The following is a 22,106-nucleotide window of genomic DNA, read 5'->3' as shown; positions in this document are numbered from 1 at the left end:
TTAGCGCTGCTTTGAATTCTGGTCAGGCAAAGAAACAAACCAAAACAAAATTGTAGCATTGATTGCTCTTTCAAAAGGATTGATGTAAGGACACAGAATGTGAAGGCAGTTAAGGGGTGTACGCATGAATATGCAGCACTCACGTGCAGCTCATACACATAAAAAGAAGCAGGGTGAGAAGCAGGTGTCCTCATTAACCATCGAACGAGAAGGGAAAATCAGAGATTGGTGTCGAAAGGGAGAGGCGCATGTGTCGTGGTTTGACAAGGCCTTTGCAAGAGTGGCAGGGGAAGCAGCAAGGTGCTTATTATTGTCACAGCTCTTCATACACAAGAAGCATGACAGAACACTGAAGTACAGCCTAGTGAAAAATGTGGTGAAGCTGAAAGCGTCAGTGCTCAAATTGTATAAATAAATGCGAATGTGAAGAGGGGAGGGTGCACAATGGTATAGATGGTATTCACTGAAAAGTTTAGCTGACAATTTCTTTGCTTGGCGACACTGGAAACAGCCACGGACATGGCCGAAGCGCCACGGACATGGCGCAGCTTGTGCTACTGTGCCCGCACGCCGCAGAAAACACACCGGCAGGCGTCGTCTGCTCCATTCCAACCTAATTTTCAACGGTGGTGTCAACAGAGATGTTATTAATTGCACTCACATTGGAGTTGAGGCATTACTTTGCGCTCAGTGGGGTAGAGTTTGGAACGTCCAACACACATCATGTGGTTAGCACGTACAAGTACCGCCACCCCGCGGAGCCCAACGTAACCAGCGATGGCGCACTCACATGGTTGCCTGCATGCGTGCCTTGCCAGTGAATACAACCTATAGGTGTGCCTGACAGATATGCCATATACACAAGAAGAAACAGCACCTAGTGTGAGGTGGCCACTCTGGCTGCACTTCACCCTTCTCTCACCCCCCCCCCTTTTCCACTTTTTCCCACAGTGCCCTTGAGCATAGCGCTTTGCCTGCATTGGCATTTGTGATTTCCCCGAAAAAGTTTGTTAATATTAATATGTCGGTTGTTTAATCAAGTGACAATCATTTATTGTTGCCTTTTTTGTTCTTCTGGAAACGTGACGCCTGTGTACTATTGAATTTTCCGTAACAGACTATAGCATATACATGCTGGGCTCCAGCAAAATATGTGTCTATTGCTTAGCGTATTTTTCAGATTAGAAGCTGCGCAGTTTTATAAGTCGTGCTCCCTGTAATTTTCTTGAAAAATTGCGCCGATAAGCACCAGCCTTATATAACTTGCAGATTTTGTACATTGGGCATGAGGCAACCCCACTGGTCATTCCGTATACATGCATTGTAATCACCAAATACACACTTGCGGAATACAAATTTCTTATGTTTGTGAGTGCACCACAGTAGCTATCTTGATCTGTGTAGACAGCTGTATCGCGTGATGAAAATTTCAATGAATTTCACTTGTAAACAAAATAAATAAGTTTGGTTACATTTTCCTAACGTATTTGAGGTGGTCTGTTCTCGCAGACACTTTATTTAATTTAAGGTATTTTAAGAAACCTGTCAAAAATGTCCCTGAAATTTGTCGTGTGTTGCAACGGTAACTACTTCACATCATAAATTGGCTTCAAAGTGGGGAAGAAGCCTTCACACATGGCACAGGATTTACCATTCATTTCTTTTTTTCTTTTGTGGCCGCATTTTTTTGCCCTCCTTCATAGCACCTCATTCAAATTAACACCTTAAGATTTTTGCACTGAGTCGCACCACCAGTAATTAAGAAAAAAAAAGCATTAGTGCCAAATGGGTTTGAGGAGCTTTGGTTTACTATGCTGTCTGAAAGCTGGATGTCATTTCTACAGGTTCACCAGACACGATGGTGTTAACAATTCCTGGCACCCTGCCCCTGGACACCAAGCTGGAGATTTCGGGAAAATTCGGCAATTACCGCTTTCAGGAAACAGTGCCTGCCACAACTGAAGAAAGTGACAAGAGATATCTGGCCATTATTCAGACAGATAAACCGCTGTACAGACCAGGAGATCTTGGTGAGTTCTTTACTCCTAAATTTGCTTGGTCAGAGCACTAACACAGACTGAAATCAGTTGCTACTGCATCGGAAGTGTGTGAACAGTAACATCAGATAACCATATTTCTGTTTTCAGTTCGATTTCGAATCCTTGGGCTTGACTTCAGGAGGCTTCCACTCGCGGAACATGTACATAAGTACAAAGCTAGCACTTTTAAAATTGTTATTGTTCAGGAATTGAGCCTGCACTTACTCTTTCCCACGTGTCATCGTTAGGTTGGACAAGTGTGGATTGAGAACCCACTCCACTTCAAGATTGCCCAATGGCACAACGTTTCCTTTGGCGCTGGTACGTACGCGTTGAGCCTCATCATTATTCCACATTTAGTGGGGAATGGTGAGGCTGTTTTATTTGCATACAGTTGAACCTCGTTATAAGAGGCATGGATGAAAGAGACAATCGGGTGTGCGAGACACTATTCACCCACACGTATGACTGCCCTATCTTTCCCATAAAATTGATCTCTTTTATAACAGACATTGTAGGATGTAGAAGATGGTTATAAAGGGCAAGTTAGCCTTGAAATTCGCTCAATGATCTCACTTGTAACAGACATTTTAACTTTAGATGTGGTGCCACCACCATCACTGACTGCAATTGCATCCGTTGTGCGATCAAATAGGACGACAGACGCCTGCAGTCACAATTTGCTATAACTTCAGCAAACACACAGTGGTTCAGTCGGCAATGAAACGACGACAAGAAGCCCTACCAATGGAAGTGCAACATATACAGAAGTTGTACCGCCCCGCATACGAGTGCGACCATGCAGGCGAAATTCTGCACAAGCCAAGAATTCCAGGAGTGCGCAGTGGACTCTCACAATTGCGTAGCTCCCAACCAAGAAGCATCGCAGATGTTGAGTCCTGCAAGTGTGATGAATAGCCAGAGCACATAGCAGAAGATGCTGTGCGCTCTGGCTATTCATCAGGCTAGTGAACTCGATGATTTAGCTTCTGCAAACAGTGAAAGAAGCAAAAGCTTGTAGAAGCTGTTGTAAAAAACAGTTTAAATACAATCACGAAGCAAACAAAGATCCAGAACTATTTCATAAATTCTGGGGGCCAAACATAAATTAGAATAAATCTTTTGCAACATGCTGTAGCGTTCTTTTGAACTTATTTTAGGGGTACGTACGGTGCCCACATTGAACTAGGGGTTGATCAGTAAGTGAAAACATGGTATTTGCTTATAAGAGACAACTCATATAAGAGAAAGAAACTGCTCAACGATTCTTGTCTCTTGTGAAGGGGTACAACTGTATGACAGAACTTGAGATTTAGTATGGATGGCTGACAGTGCAAACACAGTGATTTTACTGGTGTGTCTTGTTCAATATTTGCAGGTATTGTGCAGCTAGAAATGGAGCTGTCTCGTGAACCTCAGACTGGGGAGTGGACGATATGCTGCCAGATTGCTGACCATCTGACTCGCCAGACATTTGATGTGGACGACTATGGTGTGTTCAGGGTGCATTTCTTCATTCTCCATTAATTTAATCATTTAACTTTTTATTTACCGAACACTTGGCGACTGTGTAAGCTAACATGGCAGCCAAATTGAACAATTACTAAAAGGGAACACCCATGAAGACTTCTGCATTCAGCCACATTATCATTCTTTCTCTGCTTTTAAAACTGTCATTTAATATAATTTGAGGTCTTATATTAAGTCTAGCAGCTTATTCATGCAGGTTCATATAAACCTGTAAATTGGCACATTCTTGCATTATAACATGAAACACTGCTTCGAATTTAACAAAAGTTCTTATGGTCATGTCTAAATGATACCTTGTTTTCTGTGACTCGGCTCACTCTTAAAGGGAAAAGCTGATTTTTAAATTGAAAGCTGGAATTGTGCCTCACATGATTACCAGTTGAGGGAAGTTGATCTTTGTTATTTTTTTACCCATGCAGTGCTGCCCAAGTTTTCTGTTCAGCTTACTGCGCCACCCTACATTTTTCCTGAAGAGTCTAATACAACCTGGAAGATATGTGCTAGGTATAAATCCTCCTCTTCTTTTTCTTCTGATCACTGTTGTTTTGAGATACATGTTGCTGCTAATGCTGCCTTTTGTAGCTATCTGTACGGCAAGCCTGTGGAAGGTCAGCTGAGGGCTCAACTTACGTACCAACGCTTTCCCTGGGTTTCTGAGCTGAAGAAAGTACTTCCAAGTATTGATATTGACATGTCGGTAGGTGCCTTCTTTGAACATCTCTTTGTTCAGCAAAGTTTTGTGGGCTGATCGACGCAGATTTAAAAGCAAAGTGCAAAAACAGAGCTTCACAAGATGTGAATACTGCTTTCACTTTTATACTTTGCTGTAGCTTTTTGACCATTGAGCACACCATAATGCAAACATCTGTGTAAATTAGTTTCTAACATTGTGTAGTGACACTTCAAATGCCATATCGGCTACTGTCGCTTACGCTTACTTCAGATGCATCTGACTTTTTAATAGGATTTGATATGCACGATTCAAAGCTTGTACTCAGTGACAATAGATTGATTGTTTGAAAAAGCTTTTATTAAGGCGGGAAAACCAGAGGTCCGAGCGTGGATAAGGGAAGAAGAAGGGGGGGGGGGGGGGGATGAAAGCGATCGCGCAGCACTTTTTCACATTGAGGTCTCGATGATGACCAATACTAGGAGCAGTCAGAAGTCGGGGTGTCAATCGTGTCCATTTTTAAGTTTTCACAGAACGAGAGTCAGCGATGTGCGCTATCATACCAGTCGTGCTGAGCCACTCTTAAGCGAATACGTCGCTATTTGCGCGAGTGAGGGGTTGTCTAGTGGAGTTGGGTAGGGCTGAGGGTGTGGGGCGGTGAAAGTACGGTGGCGAATTAGGGTTGGACATGTCCAGGCCAAATGGAGGAGGTCGGCTGGGGGGCTTGAGTGAAAATAAGGCTAACGGGGATGAAGATGAGGCATGCGCCATTTACGAATAGTTTTTGGTGTGAAGGCGGTGTTATTGATAAATTTGTTGGTGAAGATCTGGCCCCTATGTGCTAAGGGCAGACTATTACTTAGGTAGCCTGTAGGAGCAAGGTTTGTTAGTCGATTGCGTCTATCGACTTTGTAGCGATGAATCTTTAATGACGGAGGTGGCAGTGACCAGCAAAGTTTGAGTTAATGTACACTCCTGTGCGGCCACATGAGCCGTCTAATTACCACTCGAGTTCCGCTCGTGGCCAGGTACTCAGCCAAGTGGACAGGGATGTGGTTCCATTAAAGAATTTGCGCTTGATAGAGAATTTCATGCACAATGGAGTTAGTGGTGTGTTATGGGAGCGAAGTGCCTGTACGGCCTCGTAAGAGTCCATGATAAGTCAAAGCAAAGTTGGGGGTACTGTAGTATAACGTCATGATGCCGCGGCTTTCAAAGCATGCAGTTCCAATATAAAATAAAATGTTCAAGTAGGAAGCAGCATGACCCTGACTCAGTTTATGGTCCGGTTGTTCCTGGGCCAGCAAATGTAGAACCTTGACATGTGGATGACTCAGCCTGACACTGTCCTTTTCTCGTTAAGTGTAGATTAGAGGTTGCCATCAGTTTGAGGTGAATGGGAGTCACCTGCTCTTTGCCAATAGGGACATCAATCGTCGCCCTCTTGTGCTAACAGCTGAAGTCACTGACAGTGCCACAGGTAAGCATGCTTTGTCTAGTCTCGGTCATAGAGTTTCTGAAAAAGCAAGATACTCTATGGTCTCGGTAACAGCGAGCAGCAGTCGTGTGTAACTAGTTTCTGTTGGCATGTAACTAACAACTTAATTAATCTTGGTAAGAACATTCACGTGATGGCCATTCTAAAGGTAATGACTCTCCATCAGTTCAAGCACAGGGATGGTTTACTTTACGGGCTACGAACAACAATCTTGAAATAATTTTTTTAGCAAGGAAATTTTTCATTTTATTTTGTGTGTGTGTGTGTGTGTTTGCAACCTAACACACATGTCTATTTATTGCAAAAGGGATTATGTTCCTAAAATGTGCCATTCAAGAGTTACAGGCTTACTTTAATTTCAGAGTAATGACTGCTAGTTTGAAGGGCTAACGACATATTTTAAAGAAAGGGAATTGAAAAAGTTTCAAAAATGTTTTTTCAGAGCTTAAAGCATGCAAACAATATGTTAAGATAGCCTGTTTAACATCAGCAGAACATAAATTTATTCCCCAAAGTGTAAACATTTTTTGCAAAAGTGCTGTCATACCTTAATAAATTTACTTTAGCTCACTTAAAAATTAGATATTTTTCAGGAAGGAATAATGGTATCTTGAAAGTGCTAATTCTTGCTTCTCAACCCAGTGTTGTATAATATATCCTGTGCGAATTCGAGATGACTTTCTTTACATTTTTTTTTCTGCAAAAAATGTTCTCATTCGCAAAATGGCTGCATAGAGTTTTCCATCAACAACAATAAAAAAATGTTCTGTAACCTGTCCTTTCTGCCACCGCTGCAAAGGAGAGACAGAGTCTTCCAACATCACGAAGGAGTTTACCTGGTCACCATTCACTATGGAGTTTGTCATGAAGCGATCTGTGCCCAGCTTTAAACCAGGCTTGGTCTACAGAGGACAGGTGAGAGGAGACATCTGGATGCAACGTTTTGGGAGACAATTCTCCAGTTTGGGTGTTGCAGCATTTCTTGTTCCAGTTATTATGGGCTCAAATTTTGTATGCAGCAGGGGACATATGTAAGCTGGACATGCTTTCAGCTATCAGAGGTAAAGCTGTGTGAATTTTAGAGCGCATCCAGCTCTTGGGTGCCTATTCCATGGGATCTTGTTGTTGGTGTAACGGGGCAAATTTGAGGAGCACAGGGGAGGAAGGGAGTGACCGCAAAGCGCAGAGGAGGATGAATTACAGTGATAGTGAAGAGAATGCAAGAAAGAAAATGGAGGAGGAGGAGGAGGAGGATTGCACACTGCAGACTGAGGCTAGGAGGGTTTCTTCGTTACGGCATCACAGAGTTTGAAAGCTGCCCAGCACTGCAAAAGAAGAGTTGGTGGTATGTTAGAGCGTGAGCACCATAGAACCAGTTGCCTGGGTGGTGTGGGAATCATCTGGTTCAATAGAATGTTTGAGAAGCGGTTACTCTACAATCTGTTTCCTTCTTTATTGTTATTTCCTTTTCTTAGTATGCGTTGATTTGAAGCCACATATCATTGCTGCGGTGAAAAGTGAAGTCACCGCAAGGAAAAATATCAACAGCTGCGCTCAAATTTCGCACCACTCGTTGGCTAATCTTTTTGCTGCAATTTTATTTATTTATTTATTTATTTATTTGTTTATTTGTTTGTTTGTTTGTGAAGTGTAAGGTGCTATAAAAAAGCTCTAAAGTTGCATTTTTACTTGCTTTAAAAAGCTGCTATACAAAACTTTTGCCATCAGGATGGTTCAAATCATTACGAGTAAAAGATTCAGGATGATAAAGCATACAACAATGGTGTAAAAAATCCAAGTTTCCCAAGATATTTGGAATGCAAGGAGTATTTTTGACCAGTTTCAGCCCTGAAAAGGTGTTTGCTATAGCACACCAGTGGCTGGTATGACAGTGCATCTCATTTCAAGGATGGCTAACAAATAGTAACTACTACTAGTCACTCACTCGTGTCACTTCTGACAAAAATACTGCTTTCAGTTTCTAAACTTAGCATGCAAGTAACATTCCACTGCAATATTGGTTAGCATGCACTCATGATGATTGACGATGAGGATTTCTATTGGTTTCTCCTTTGTATCGGGGTGATGACATGTCATTTTACCGAAAGGGACTAATATACCTATGTTTTATACTGTTTGTTTAATACTAGCGCTGCTTAGGGCAGGCACAAAAAACTTATTAGGCACAAAATACTCTGTTTTCCTGTTACAGGTGGTAGCTGTCCTAGGCAATATTCCCCTCTCTGCTTTTCGTCCACCAGCATTCTAATCTTCTTTTCGTCGTCTTGACAGCCTTGAAGTTAACTTCCTCTGGGATACCCTTAAATCCTAGTGCTTCTGGAAGCCGAATATTTCCCTCGTGTAGATTTGGATGGATACCCTCGCATTCTAACACTATGTGCCGCATAGTTTCTGTTTCTTTTCCACAGGCCACGCATACCTCATCATTTTGTGAATACTTCCCCACAGAGCTCTTAATTCGCAAGCAACTGCCCTGGAAATTATTATAGAAATTTTCCTTTCTGATGTCCAATTTCTCGGCTTTGTACATCTCTAATGATGTTTTAGCTTCCATTTTTTCCCTCCATTTATTCGTTTCTATCTGCCTTGCCTCTTTTTTGGTTACCTTGGCTGTTTTGGATTCTCCACTGTTCTTCCCATATTCCATCGTTAGCCTTCTAGTCCTCCTTAACCACTGAGTGTCCACACTTTTCAAGTATAGGTACCTAAAAACCTTAGCTGCCCACCTACGTTGATCCATTGCTCTCAACCTCCTCTCAAAATACATTTTGCTCTGCACTTCTCGAACTTCAAATGACGCCCAGCCCATGTCTCCCTGCACTGCTTCGTTAGTTGCTTCTCCATGCGCTCCTAAGGCCAAACGGCCTACCGTTCTCTGGTTCACCTCAGGGCCTGATATAACGTCTGATTTTAAGCAGAGTACAGCATTTGCAAATGTGAGACCCGGAACCATTACTCCTTTCCACATTCCTCTCATTACTTCATATTTGTTATACCCCCACAGAGCTCTATGCTTCATTATAGCTGCGTTTTGCTTTCCCTTACCCTTAAGTTGCTCCTCGTGAGCTCTTAAATAGCTATCCCCTTCATTTATCCACACTCCCAAATATTTATATTCCTTCACTCTGGGTAATTCGTCATGCTGGATAGACACTGCGTCAGTGATAGTGTCATTGAAAACCATTATTCCCGATTTTTCTGCGCTAAAATTTAACCCTTTGTCGGTGGCTTCCTGGCCGGTAATATTTATGAGCCATTGCATATCAATCTGGTTATCAGCTAAAAGAACAATGTCGTCTGCGTATACATTCCCGGAATACTCATCTGGTCTCGGGGTAGGCTTTTTTGCAAAGCTGTGGCGTTGTGCAAAAAAGCTACCTCTTGGCCTAGTTCTTCCACAACAGCGTGCCATGCAGTGAAGTTTCAAAAATACACGTGTCTTGCAGCAAAGTCAACTTTCATTTTTTTTATTATTTGCAACGAATATTTGCAATGAATTATTAATCGAATACCTACTTTGATCCCTGAATGTGCAACTGTGAATTGAATTCGATAGGAAGCACTAATTGTGAAGTGTCCAAAGCCTCTAGTACACAGCCTCTAGTAACATCTTTGCTGGCGAGAAACTAAATCATCTCAGTGTGCTTGGAAAAGTTTAATGCTGTGGGGCTTAACACACCACTTACCATTTCAAGGGTTGCTCTGGATCACTTGGTTTCAGAAGAGATAGTTTGGCACGCTGACACTATGTATTCCGTAAACTTGTATGCCTCTGTTACTGTAATATTTTAAAGGAATACCGCACCATTGAAATATAACCAGCCCAGCTGGTATCTTGCACAATCTCAATTTGCTGGCAAACACCTTGGACAGTTATGCTTGCAAACTAAAAGATAGCCCATTGCCATACGCCTTCTATATTTCCACTAGGTTCACAAGATTTGCCGTATTTTCACTGGTTTTGAGCATTCTGACTCTTGGCGTATACCGCCGCAGTGGAGTTGCAGCTTAGGTGGGATATTTTATTCTCATTGCTGCAGGTACAAGCAAAGTACCCGGATGGTACCCCGGCCTCCGAAAAGAGAGTCAACATCTGCTTTTCGGCATCCTCCTTGCCGACAGTGCGCTGCCGCGCAAACAGGAAGCCCCAATGCCAGCGTGTGTCGGCCACTCAGGAAGTGGCTGCGGGCTGCCGAGATTTTGAGACAGGGGCTGACGGAAGGGCCCAATTTTCCGTTCCTGGGCTGCGGGGAACACTGAACAGTTTGTCACTAACGGTGAGTGTCGGTGCAATAGCTAATATAGCATGCAGAAAAAGCAACAACCAGCGACACTGTACTCTTCTTGCTACAGCAAAGGCACAGGCTTTGTCCCCAGCATTAGAGCAGAATTCCCAACTGCAAAAATCCAAGAATGTCAGTGTAAATGACATTTTCTGATTGTTGAAGTGCACCGGCTGTTCTGGCTGTTTCGGCTGGCTTGGTTCCTGAAATACAGTCGAAAGATAAAAAAACCACCGGTGTTGTCCAAAGGATGTACAAGAATAGGCGCACTGCCTCTTCCGTCAACTGCTTCGTCCTTTGGTTATTATTATTTCTTTAATGCTGGCAGCACTATTGGACTTCTCAAAAGTTCAGGGTGAGCATGAGCATTAGCATCTTATTTTCCATATAAGAAGTGGTATCATGGTTTCATTTGCTTGTTGCCTATGGCATCAGAGTGCAATGCTTCATGTGTTACATAACCATATTGCCACAAAATGTACAAAAGCCTGCCTATTTCTCCACTGAACTGACCTAGCAGAGTCCCCTGACTTTAAATACATCACCTTTTCCTATGTCAGTCAGATACTTCTGAGTCAAATTTTGAGTTGAGTGTTGCTTCTCATCATGCCCAGGCAATGTCCGATGGTGGCTCGTGGAACGACCCAGTCTCACGACTTCATCTTCGAGCCTGGACATCCATGTCAAGCCGTTATGTGCAATTATCGGCACCATTGGAAAAGCTTCTGTGTGGGAAAAATACCTCCATTATGTTTTACCACACAAAACTCAGGAAGCATCCAGGTGGTGTTACTTTAAATTATCAGGTGAGTTAATTTATATGGCCTTTAATAATGGGACCTTCTATCATAAGACACACTATCTTCTTTTTACTGAATGGTAACTTACTATGTAGGTTTGTTGTAATTTTTGCAGGCTAGGAGTTTTGTGAAATTGGCAAAGATATATGCTTGTGCCACCAAGTGTTTCAGCTTATTTTATAAACTTTTACAATGCGCTTGCGTTTTATTCATCCACTGAGTTACAATATCATGAAATGCTGAGAGCTAGCCCACTGTGGAGCTGGAATTAATGTTCCGTTATGGTGTTATACTTTTGGGACTTTGACTGCATTTAATTAGATGTGCAATTTGCAATGAGTGCAGCAGAAAGAATGGCTAGATCTATTGTTCGCGGTCATCTTTTTTTATTCCCTACCTTCTTTTTATTCCCATCCCTAGGATTTTTTATCCCCAACCACATATCAAGTAGAACATTCAGTATAGTGAAAGTATGCACATTGAGAACATACTTAGTAAATACCTCTGTTTATGTTCAATCTGTGTACAATTAACTGCATTACAACATAGCAAATGATTTTTCATCTTTGCCCAGGCACTAGCAAGGTTGCACTGCACTAATTTTACTGTCACTTTTATTGCACTTCTTGCTAGCACTGCTGAATCACACTTGATTACGAAAAACATCAGAAAAATGATGAATTTGGAATGGTTAATAAGAGAGACTGTGTTAGCTCAGGTGTTGGCACATGTCTTCTTATCAGTTTTTGCTGTCACTTTGTGCTCTGCAAGGTTCTTTCTGGGCATCGCATTGTGGATCAAGGGACAGTGTCGCCACGGCAATCCTGGGATGACACGACTGACCAGATCCCACTTGATTCGGCATCCAGTGGCATGAAAGTCTCCGGATACTCTGTATCAAAGTTTGACCTCAAAGTCACTCCTTCCTGGGGCCTGTCATCGAGAGCCCGCCTGCTGCTGTACTATGCGCACCCAAATGGAGAGATCATTGCTGACTCTGTGCCGGTCGACTTTGAGCCGTGCAACTCGAATAAGGTATCAGCATTTCTGTTTGCATTAGTAATGCAAAAGCGTTAGTTACATGGTGAGGTTGGCAAAAGCGCACACTCAGCTGGTACACTTGGTGCTTGCTAAGCTTAAATGCGAGTGGCTGGGATAACCAACTGTCTCGCTGCAAGGATATCTAACTAGTGGTAGTAACCATTGGCTACTCACGCATACATTACTGACAAAATACCTTTCTTAAGTTTTTAAATGTTGTGTGCTACACTTCAGCTAACGTACCTCATGGTTAGCATGCATTTTTGTGCAAAGTGTATGGGTTTTAGGCTTTTTTTGCACACATTCAGCGTAATGCGCAAATCTCTTATTGTTTAGTAACTTGTAATTTTTGAATACTCAAAAAAAAAAATACACGGGTACTGTAAATCAAAACACAAACAACACTCATAAAGCATTGGAAGTTTCTATTATTCAACACTTCTGTGTTTTCCTTTTACCTGCTACTTGGTTTTGTTGAACCGTCATTGATGTGGTCGCAGGGATCCTTTCCTTTCCTACCTGTTGTTGTTTATCGACACCCTGCAAAGTGCCTGAGTTCAGCGAATCTTATGGAGCACCGGACAGTTGGTGCCAGCTGTGAGATCTTTGGGTCACCTCCCCTGTGCAGGTGTCCCTCACTTTCGCCACCAAGACTGCTCAGCCCGGGATGCCTGTGACGGTGGCCGTTGCTGCTGCCCCAGGCTCCTTGTGTGGTGTGTGGGCCTTAGACCAGGGCCTGCTGCACAGGGCTGCTGCAACTGAGCTGACATCAGAGAAGGTACTCTCAGGTTTTTTCCCTTGGCCAAACTAAACAAAGCAGTGTTGTGCAACTGCTGTTGATCAGCCAAGGGGCACATGTAAAGAACATGGACGGCGCAGGAGCTCACACTCTGCAGGAACTGTGATGTGCTGGAATTGCAAGCAAATACTGCGGAGTCTGAGATTTTTAAAAAAGTGTGACACGTTACAAAAGACATAAACGATCCAGAAAAAAGTCACAGACGTGGAATTTTTTTCTGCTGTTCTTATTTTCCGTAATTAATCTGTCATGTGCTTTTCAAAAATATTTTCACCCATACCAACGAGCCCAGGTTCAAGCATTATTGACTGCTTGTTTCGATTTTTGACCGAAGCGCTCGCCTGTGTGCAGTGTGGCGCAATCTTGGCTGCATCAACTGCCCCCTATCTGCGTATAGGTTCTTTTGAGTTGTGGGAGGGATAACAAGCATGAAGATTTGCACAACTAACAGCTACATTAAGCTACCCATTCTCTGTGTCAGAGCTTGCTGATGTTTTACTTTTCATGTGAGATACAGCGCTGACCAATTTGGAAGACAGCGAAAAATTTTTGCAGCACACTTTTTTTTTTCTGTATACTTTCTTTACATTCAGAAATGTTCCAAGCCAGGGGAGAGATGTGCACTCTGCAAACTTCCCCCTTTCCTCTCTTAATCAATACCATTGATTGCAATGCTCTTAGCCCATGAATTTAAGTTCTTGTGATAGATTGTTGTATGCATGCACACATCTTGTATTAAAATCTGATTTCACAACAACTGTCATTGATCTAAATAAGCTCTACTAAGGCTCTGTGTAGCCCAGATTTGAGAGTAAAATTATGAATAGATCCTCTGCATGTAGGCATTGAGAATGACTTTGCTTTTTTTTTTTTTTGCAACATCAAATTTGACATTTACCATTGGTAATGCAAATTACCCAAATAAGGACGCTGTGGTGCTCTACAAATTATGTTTACATGTATGTGCTTGCATCTCCAGTCATTGCATTTTATTGTACATCCTCTCTTACCAGCTGCGCAGCTTGCTGAGTCCTCTGGAAATAGAACCCAACCGTCCTAGGGTTCTCAAAGGCCATTGTGTCCTACGGGAGGAGAGTTGTAAGTTCCAGGTGCCCATTTACTACTTATCATACTTGCAACTACTTCCGTGCCTTTATCTGATGAAACTAAGCTCTTTATGGCCAGTGTAACGTTTTCTGCCAAGTCAATCTTTGCTGCTCCTTTTTTTCAGGGCATTTTTCTGGGCCTACATTGTTTCTCGACTCAGCGGCTGCATTCGAGGTAAGCTTGTGGCAACTGCCTAGACTGACTTGAGTTTTTTATGCTGATGTACACGTACTTAAAAAAATGGCAGCATCTCCACTCCGTGGATGATGGCGAGGGTGCGGAGTACGGGGACTCGAAATGACATCAAGTTGCGCCCCCGAGTGACACCTGATTTGCGCCCCGACCATCATTCGATTTGAGCCATGAGTTCCACCTTGATTATTCCCTAAATGAAACTGCAACTCACGGCTCAAATCGAATTTCGCCTGATTTTCGCTTGATGGTGGTGTGCGCACGGATGGACGCGGACGGACATTGGGAGGTCCTAAGGTACTCCGCAGCGTTACAGGCGAGGGAGTAAGCCGTTTGACTCTCGGGTACTAACTACGGCCGTAGCGCAATGGGTAAAGACGACTGACACTAACTCTGTCTGGTCTACCAAACACAGGCTCGAATCCTGCCGCTACCTGTGTGATTTTTTGCGATTGTAAAGGCTATGCGCATGGACATTGTGCGGTCCTAAGGTACTGCACACCTAAAAGCATGTTCTGTGGCACGCAATCAGCAAAGATTAAAAATTTTTTCTGAGCTTATTACATCCACTTGTTGACTTGCTGCTTTTTGCGTTACTTCCACATGACTGGGATGTGACATGTGTTAGTTCTGAGCCAATGCTTAGAAAGAAGGACCTTACAACGCAAGCGCTGTTGCAGTGTTGGAAAATGCAATGGGGTGTGTACACATTCTAGGGTTCTAGGGGGGGTACTACTAGACACGCAAACCTGAGTAACCTCAGGTTTGCTGATGACGTTCCCTTGTTAAGTAACTCGGGGGAGGAATTGCAAAGCATGCTTACCACACTGGACAAACAGAGTAGAACTGTGGGCCTGAAAATTAATATGCAGAAAACTAAAGTAATGATCAATGACGTCGGGACAGCACAGCGGTTTGAGATAGGTGGCGAGGCCGTGGAAGTAGTAAGCAAATATATCTACTTAGGCGAAGTTGTGACCCGGGATCCAAACCATGAGGCAGAGATAATTCGAAGGATAAGAATGGGGTGGAGTGCATTCGGCAGGCATTCTCAGATAATGAATGGCAGCCTACCATTGTCCCTTAAGAAGAAAGTGTATGACAGCTGCATCTTACCGGTACTCACCTACGGGGCAGAAACTTGTAGGCTCACTAAGAGGGTTCAACTTAAATTGAGGACGACTCAGTGTGCAATGGAACGGAAGATGATAGGTGTAACATTAAGGGACAAGAAGAGAGCGGAGTTGGTCAGGGAACAAACGCATGTTAAGGACATATTAGTAGAAATTAAGACGAAGAAACGGACGTTGGCAGGGCATGTAATGCGAAGGCAAGATAACCGTTGGTCATTGAGGGTAACAGAGTGGATCCCTAGAGAAGGCAAGCGTTGCAGGGGGCGGCAGAAAGTTAGATGGGCAGATGAGATCAAGAAGTTTGCGGGGATAAATTGGTCGCAAGTAGCACAGGATAGGGGTAATTGGAGGTTAATGGGAGAGGCCTTTGCCCTGCAGTGGGAGTAGATAGGCTGGTGGTGAATGTTCAGTTCACAGTAATGCACTTTCACTATTTGTCGCATTTGGGCTCTTGAGTTGTTAAGAAATTGCAAAAACGATGAATCAAAGTTGGGTTTGCCGCAAGATATGGCGATTTTTTTGAGTCTCCAAACTGCACCCTCGGCTTATAATCGTGACCGCCTTATAATTGAATAGAGACAGTACTGCCACGTTCCCTGCATACATGCTCACCCATGTTGGCTTTCTTTGCATAATGCCAAAGCAGTATGAAAAACCAAAGCTGGCATAAAACTAGCATATAGCAAGTGGGTGACCTAAAAATTTGTGATTTTTTATACAATATGTTTTTGTATATCATGCTGTTATAAGGCCACTTTTATGCTATATATTTTCAGCAGTCCGCTAGTACATACATGAAGCTTTGGTTGATTTCTTTTCTTTTTGTTTTAGGAATCACTGCTTCGAGTGATCACAGACATGAGGCTTAATATCCGGCCTTGTTGGGAAGGTAACTGCTTAATTTATTCTTTGGCATGTTGCAAAACAATACTTATGCCCACTGAGGCCAAAGTGCTAACTTAGCGCTTGGTATTCAAGCGCAACATTTCTCTGAAATAATATCAACAATCAACTGAAGCTATTGATTTCAGATGGTGGCATGTGGACCCCAGAGCATGGTGGTAAGTATCCACTTTTGTATCCTTCAATTCTCATTTCTTTCACTGCAACCACCCCTGTTTCGTTATTCCTCATACCTCACTTGTTGTTTTGGCCTCTTTTTCAGCACGTGTGGGAATTGGAGGTAAGAGCGAAATTCCTTTGTAAGGAACACAAGTGAAATTGTATTCCTTCTAATCAATAAATTCATGCAAGCTTCTGGCTTCATGAATCAAGCAAATATATATAAATTTAAGCCTCCATCAATATTGAAGCTGTTTACAACCCATCCAAAAAAAACCTTTGGAAGTCCAATTGAACTTGTCCGAAACACCATTGGACCAGTTTGAACCAATGGTATGTGTTTTGGACGGGTTCAGTTGGACTTTCTGCAGTTTCTTTTTTTTTTTTTTCAGTGGGGAATTGCACGAGGAAAAAAACACTTGCTTATTTTAAAACATGCCTGTGCAATATCCCTTACCTGCTGTATAAAAAAATAATAAAAGGAGGGTGTGTGCTGAGCATGCAAGAGGAATCAGAAATAAGTTATGCTGCTTGACAAAAATAGACAGCTTTGTGACTATGCTTTACTAGTTTGACATCTGAAGTAAAAGATAATCCTATGCTACTTACAAAAGACAAACAGAGGGCACATGCTTAGCCGTGGGAATGCCTCCCTATAAATCTAGTACTTCAAGAAACTTGCTTTAATTAAATGCAACCTTTCCAGGCTTTCTCAGAGTATCCTAACTTAATGTCATCTGCATAAAGATGTTAGGACTTAATTTACCCTGTGTATAATCATAATAAGAGGCCATGGTCAACTTTAGAGGTGGCAGTCTTTACATATTTTACTGGCTAGAAAGTGTTCATTTTAACCTTTCTTTGTATCTCCTCAATCAAATCTTGCTGAAGCTAGTACCAACCATTGTCTTTTAGTATCTAAAAACTGCACTTTGTTCGTCGAAGGTGATGGTGATATCACCGAGCTTGTGCCACCATCTGCATCTCCAAAGTCTGCGGTAGCCATTCGCAGCCACTTTCGAGAAACCTGGTTGTGGGAGCTCCGTCACATTGGGAGGTAAGATTGGAACAGAGTTCCAGAAGTGGACAGCATCTTATACCATTTCATTATAGTAGTACATACTAGCAGTTTAGCATATTGTGCTAGCAGTTTACGAAAAAAATTTTAATTCCAGTAAATTTTAATTGGAGATCTAGGGGGGAATGTCTCAGCCAGTGCTGCATTCTATGCGCAAATCTTGAAAATCCTGCCTGCTTCCCCGTGATGAATTTCAATTAAAAAGCAGCACACAGGAAAACTTGAACCGCATGAAAACTTTTGAAAACCTTTGAAAACTTGAACTGCATTCCACTTGTGCAGTTCCGCAGCCCTCAACCTGAGCCGGGTTGTGCCCCACTCGGTGACCAAGTGGAAAGGCGGTGCGCTCTGCCTCCACCCATCTCGGGGTCTGGGCCTGGGACTGGATGCCATGACTGCGGTGCAACCCTTCTTCATCCGGCTGTCACTTCCTGCCTTCGCCAGACGCGGAGAGACAATCACCGTCACTGCTTCCCTGTTTAACTACCTCAAGACATGCATCCCTGTGAGTCCTTCACAACATCCCTTGACTGGATGAATGCTATCTGTGGTTGGGTATGGATGGTGCAATCCTGTATGGTGAAGGTGGAGGGACACTTGGTCATGACGTTTCTTCCCTTTAATGCCTATCCCCCGCCGCGGTGGCTCAGTGGCTAAAGTGTTGTGCTGCTGAGCACGAGGACACGGGTGCGATTCCCGGCCGCGGCGGCTGCTCCCGTGCGTACGAGATTTCGACGCACGTTCAAGATCCCCAGGTGGTCAAAATTCATTCGGAGCCCTCCACTACAGCGCGCCTCATCGCCTGCATTGCATCGGCGCATTAAACCATACAATCAATCAATCAATCAATCAAATCCCTTTAATCCCTATCACCACTGCCAATGAGTCTGCATCAAAAGTGCCATTCATATATACAGTAGTATCTGTTTCAAAAAATATCTATTTTAACGGATGCAAATGCCGCAGTGGAGATATTTTCTCTCTTTTTGGGCTGTTTTATTAACGTGATGTATTCTTTCTGTCGTTTCAGGTCAAGTTTGGCATGACCGCTGATGCCAACTGTTTGGAAGTAATTGGCACTACGCAAAAACGTTTTTGCCTCTGCAGTGAGGAAACTGTTTCCTTGAGGTTTTATGCGAAACCACTGTGCCTAGGTCACATCAACATCACTGCTCATGCTTTCAGCCTTCCAAAAGATAATTCCATCTGTGACTCTGGCGTTCCCATCGAAAGAAGGCAAGCTCGAGACACCTTGCGTAAAGGCCTCCGTGTCACGGTAAGATGTTGGTCATGCACCCTCAATCAACCTGCTAGTAAGATGATTTAATTAAAACTATTCAAAATAAAACAATTTCTTTTCTTGTTAAATACTGTGACTTTATATTCAGTCACTGCATTATTATAGTTATTAATGCTGCCCTCGCTCAAATTGTTCACTTTTGCTGTCTAAAGAGAGGTAAAATTTATGAGGATTGTTTTTTTATGAAATTCCAGTAACCTTTCGCGACCTTGCTTAATTTGAGTTATTGAATTATTCGAGCTAGCATCCGTACTAATCAGTGTCACACATATGTAAGGGACCCCATATAGTTGGCCTCCTTTTTTGTTTCAACAAATTTTCAGCCCCCCTTCTAGTTCAAATTAAGGAGATGCACCATGTAGGTAGTTAATTAAAGAAAGTTCGGCAGGGCCGTGTAAGAGTCTACATCAGGCAAGTGCATTGCGGCAAAGCCACCTTTGCAGCTAACGCAAACTTTAAAGGGACCATGAAAACAAAACCCAAGTTTAGTTCATTAAAAATCCTTCTGTGTCCCAATAAAAATAGTGCCAATTTTAACAAAAGCTTCGAACAATGAATCTAGATATTAAGTAAAACTGTAGAAAACAATGGCGACTCAGCAACCACTTTCTGGCTTGGTTTTTATGACGTCGCAGGGACTTCTTATTCTTGCAGTTGGTGGCTGTTGGCCAAGGCCTCGGCCATTAAGTGGGACTGTGCAATTGTAGTCGTGCCTCTAGTATTGTTTCATCATGCCACTTGAGTGCTAATGTGGAGTTCACACTCTAATGACTCTGTTTTAGTATTAGCCCTGTTACATCACTGCTGATGCTTTTGTAGTTCAAAATATGTAAGTGTTTTATTATGTCGGGTGTTAATTAGTAGCCCACCGCAAGCTATGAGGTAGAATGCCCATGTTATCTCCACATGCTATGAACAGAATTAAGGGCAGTATGATTGAAGTGTTTTTGTTTTTATCTCGTTGTCTGAAAACAGTTGTCTTTTATTTCAGGCAGAAGGGCAGCAAAGGGAGAAGTCTGTCTCTGAGTACATATGCCTCACTGGTAAGTGCCAACTGTCCAGGCAGTGTTGTCTAGGTTCCTGCCATGTTGCTGTTAGTATACTGCAAGAGCAAAATTGTGCTGGAACGTGGCAGTTTGCTGCTAATTTTCTTCTGCATCTCCCAATTTTCTTGGCGCATCAAGGATATTTGTTGCGTGCGAACAGCTCAATATTTTTCTCACAAAAGTAACTTTCTTGCAGGCCCTACAGCAAGCACTGAGGTACGCAAATTTGCGCTGAAGCTTCCAAGTGACGTTATTTCCGGCTCTTCAACAGGGATGTTCACAGTGTCAGGTAAGAACGGACACCTCTGATGTTGTGGTGCACACTGACTTTGAGGGAGGATATCATATTAGCACACTTGCTAACGAGTAGTACTCAATCTTGTCTTCCTCTCCTTGGCATGGGCTATGGTGTATACTAGATGGGCACCTGTATGCAAGTGTTTATCGTGCCTAACATACATCCTTGCATGCAGCAACCAACTTTAGTGAAAAAAGTTTTTTTGTTGCTTGATAACCACCAAATCAGCTCAGATTTTAGGCAACATTGCATTAAATGTGCCCGTTCAACACTCTGCGCGGTCAAATGGCAGTGGCAACCACGTATTATATGAATGTGGGATTGACTTGTGCTTCAGCACTGGCCTTTCACAGTGCAGCAGTTGAATTACTTACATTATACATGCACTAAAGTTCCAGGGCTGTTTTGTATGTGCTGTATTTGACTGCACTTCCTTCTAAATTTCCTGTGTAATTTGTTTTTGTGCAATCCAGGAATCAAAATTAAAGGTACCATAAAGACAACACAACTTTGCTTCAATCCAAAGGCTGGCATGGTGGAATTAACAAATATGTCATTTTCAATAGCAACTGCTCTTCTAATTAGGCCAGATTATTAGGAAAAATATAGACACGGTTGCAATGCTTGGTGGAATTTTCTGCAGTCACTGAACGATGTCACCGGATAATGATGCCTCACTGTGAATGACTCTGCGTAGAGTCATTTGCAATAGTATTTTCCAATACAAATACTTTTCTGCAATATGTATGGACTTTTTGAACGTAGCTATATATGTGATACTAATTTTGTCAGTCAGGACTTTACACACCTGTGTGTTCACGTGCTCGATAAAAAATTATAATGAACTAATTCCTTGTATGAAAGTTTTCTTATACTCTGGGAGAAAACAATAGAAGCAGAAGGAACACTGACGTGCATACACACTACAGATATCTATAACTTTATTTCTTCAGTGCTTGCCGCATTAATAGACAGTTTTTGCACGTTATGACGCAAGCGCAGAGTTTCTCTCATTCTCCGCAATGCAGGCAATGTGCTGAGCCCTGTGTTGGCACATGGCCTGGAGTCACTCGTTCGACTGCCTACTGGCTGCGGAGAGCAGAACCTGGCTATTCTCGCTGCCAATGTTGTGGTGCTCGGCTACCTGTTGTCTTCGGGGCAGATGAACCACCCACTGGAGGCCAAGCTTAGGAGGAGCATAATCACAGGTAAGGTCTGGCGGGGTAAGGGTCGTACAAGTCAGCACATCTCTTTCAACAGAATTGCTCAATTTAATACACAGAGTGTGAACAAAGTGGAATTCATGTACATGGACTGATTTTTTATTTGGTTCATTTTGCTAGCCTCAACCAGTGCTCTTGCAGGATTTGGAATATAAGTATAACAAGTACATGAATGCTCACACAGGATCAACGACAGGTTACAAAGTCCTTGGGGGGTGGTTAAAAAGCCAGTTTATTCACACATGGAAAAGTTCGGGCCATTTTCTTTCTGGTTACTGTCAGGTTAATGGTTTTTGTCATGCATATTGTCATGTCATGAGTAACATGCCAGACTATGGCTGTACATCTCCTCGAGACAGGGGATGATGTTTGGCCGGCCTGAGTGATGGATGTTGGGGACGGTGGTAGCTGATTCGCTGGCGCATGTGAAGCCAGCTCTCCCTACCAACATTGTTAGTGTCTGAGAACATTCAAGTGTTGGTGGCAGGATGATGGCGGGATGAGCTGTCATCCTAAGCCATCATCCAGGACAATAACGGGACGGTGACGGAACTATCTGCGTCATATGTTTCATATGTGCTCTTTTGCCAACAGTGTAACCTGGGAATACTGCACATAGTAAAACAATGTAGTATTTGCATTGCACACAGTATATAAAAGAAGAGCAACCCACAAAATAATAATTAAGCTAATCCATTTTGTCTTTTCCACGGGCACCCCTAGCACAACACTCTGTTCCCTCTTTGGTGGGCACCCTGAGCTGTACTCCATGCCATTATTGGAAATGTTCCGGAGCTCACTTAGTCTCTCCTTGTGACCTCAATGATGAAGCATGCTGTGCATTTTTGTCTCTTCCTTTTTATTCCATTTGATGTGGGTTCAGAGACTGCAAGCTTGTACTCTTAATATAGTGAATATTCTTTTCAAAACAAGGTGCGCAGAGAACTTTTCATTTGATGAAGCGATAGATGACTTCATTTGTGTTG

The 22,106-nt window shown here is 42.8% G+C and overlaps 1 protein-coding gene across 2 annotated transcripts in view; it reads left to right on the top strand.

The window, feature by feature from the left end:
- Positions 1–22,106, top strand: part of LOC144170280 (pregnancy zone protein-like) — a 42,556-nt gene that overhangs the window by 6,815 nt on the left and 13,635 nt on the right. For both annotated transcript variants that reach the window (XM_077699971.1, XM_077699972.1), the window contains exons 3-25: positions 1,845–2,030; positions 2,148–2,200; positions 2,288–2,360; positions 3,418–3,531; positions 3,989–4,073; positions 4,152–4,266; positions 5,608–5,719; positions 6,537–6,652; positions 9,799–10,035; positions 10,656–10,847; positions 11,613–11,876; positions 12,511–12,660; positions 13,695–13,779; positions 13,913–13,962; positions 15,945–16,002; positions 16,145–16,174; positions 16,279–16,296; positions 17,121–17,232; positions 17,536–17,758; positions 18,284–18,529; positions 19,545–19,596; positions 19,796–19,888; positions 20,926–21,105. In XM_077699971.1, coding sequence (XP_077556097.1) covers positions 1,845–2,030; positions 2,148–2,200; positions 2,288–2,360; positions 3,418–3,531; positions 3,989–4,073; positions 4,152–4,266; positions 5,608–5,719; positions 6,537–6,652; positions 9,799–10,035; positions 10,656–10,847; positions 11,613–11,876; positions 12,511–12,660; positions 13,695–13,779; positions 13,913–13,962; positions 15,945–16,002; positions 16,145–16,174; positions 16,279–16,296; positions 17,121–17,232; positions 17,536–17,758; positions 18,284–18,529; positions 19,545–19,596; positions 19,796–19,888; positions 20,926–21,105 — 2,844 coding nt within the window. The remainder of the gene's footprint in view (positions 1–1,844; positions 2,031–2,147; positions 2,201–2,287; positions 2,361–3,417; positions 3,532–3,988; positions 4,074–4,151; positions 4,267–5,607; positions 5,720–6,536; positions 6,653–9,798; positions 10,036–10,655; positions 10,848–11,612; positions 11,877–12,510; positions 12,661–13,694; positions 13,780–13,912; positions 13,963–15,944; positions 16,003–16,144; positions 16,175–16,278; positions 16,297–17,120; positions 17,233–17,535; positions 17,759–18,283; positions 18,530–19,544; positions 19,597–19,795; positions 19,889–20,925; positions 21,106–22,106) is intronic.

The sequence above is a fragment of the Haemaphysalis longicornis genome, unplaced genomic scaffold, assembly GCF_048455015.1.
Source record: "Haemaphysalis longicornis isolate Haplotype H1 unplaced genomic scaffold, Haemaphysalis longicornis Haplotype H1 scaffold_2, whole genome shotgun sequence".
NCBI classification, from domain to species: domain Eukaryota; kingdom Metazoa; phylum Arthropoda; class Arachnida; order Ixodida; family Ixodidae; genus Haemaphysalis; species Haemaphysalis longicornis.
The sequence above is the reverse complement of the archived record's forward strand: the minus strand, read 5'-3'. Positions and strand labels throughout refer to the sequence as shown.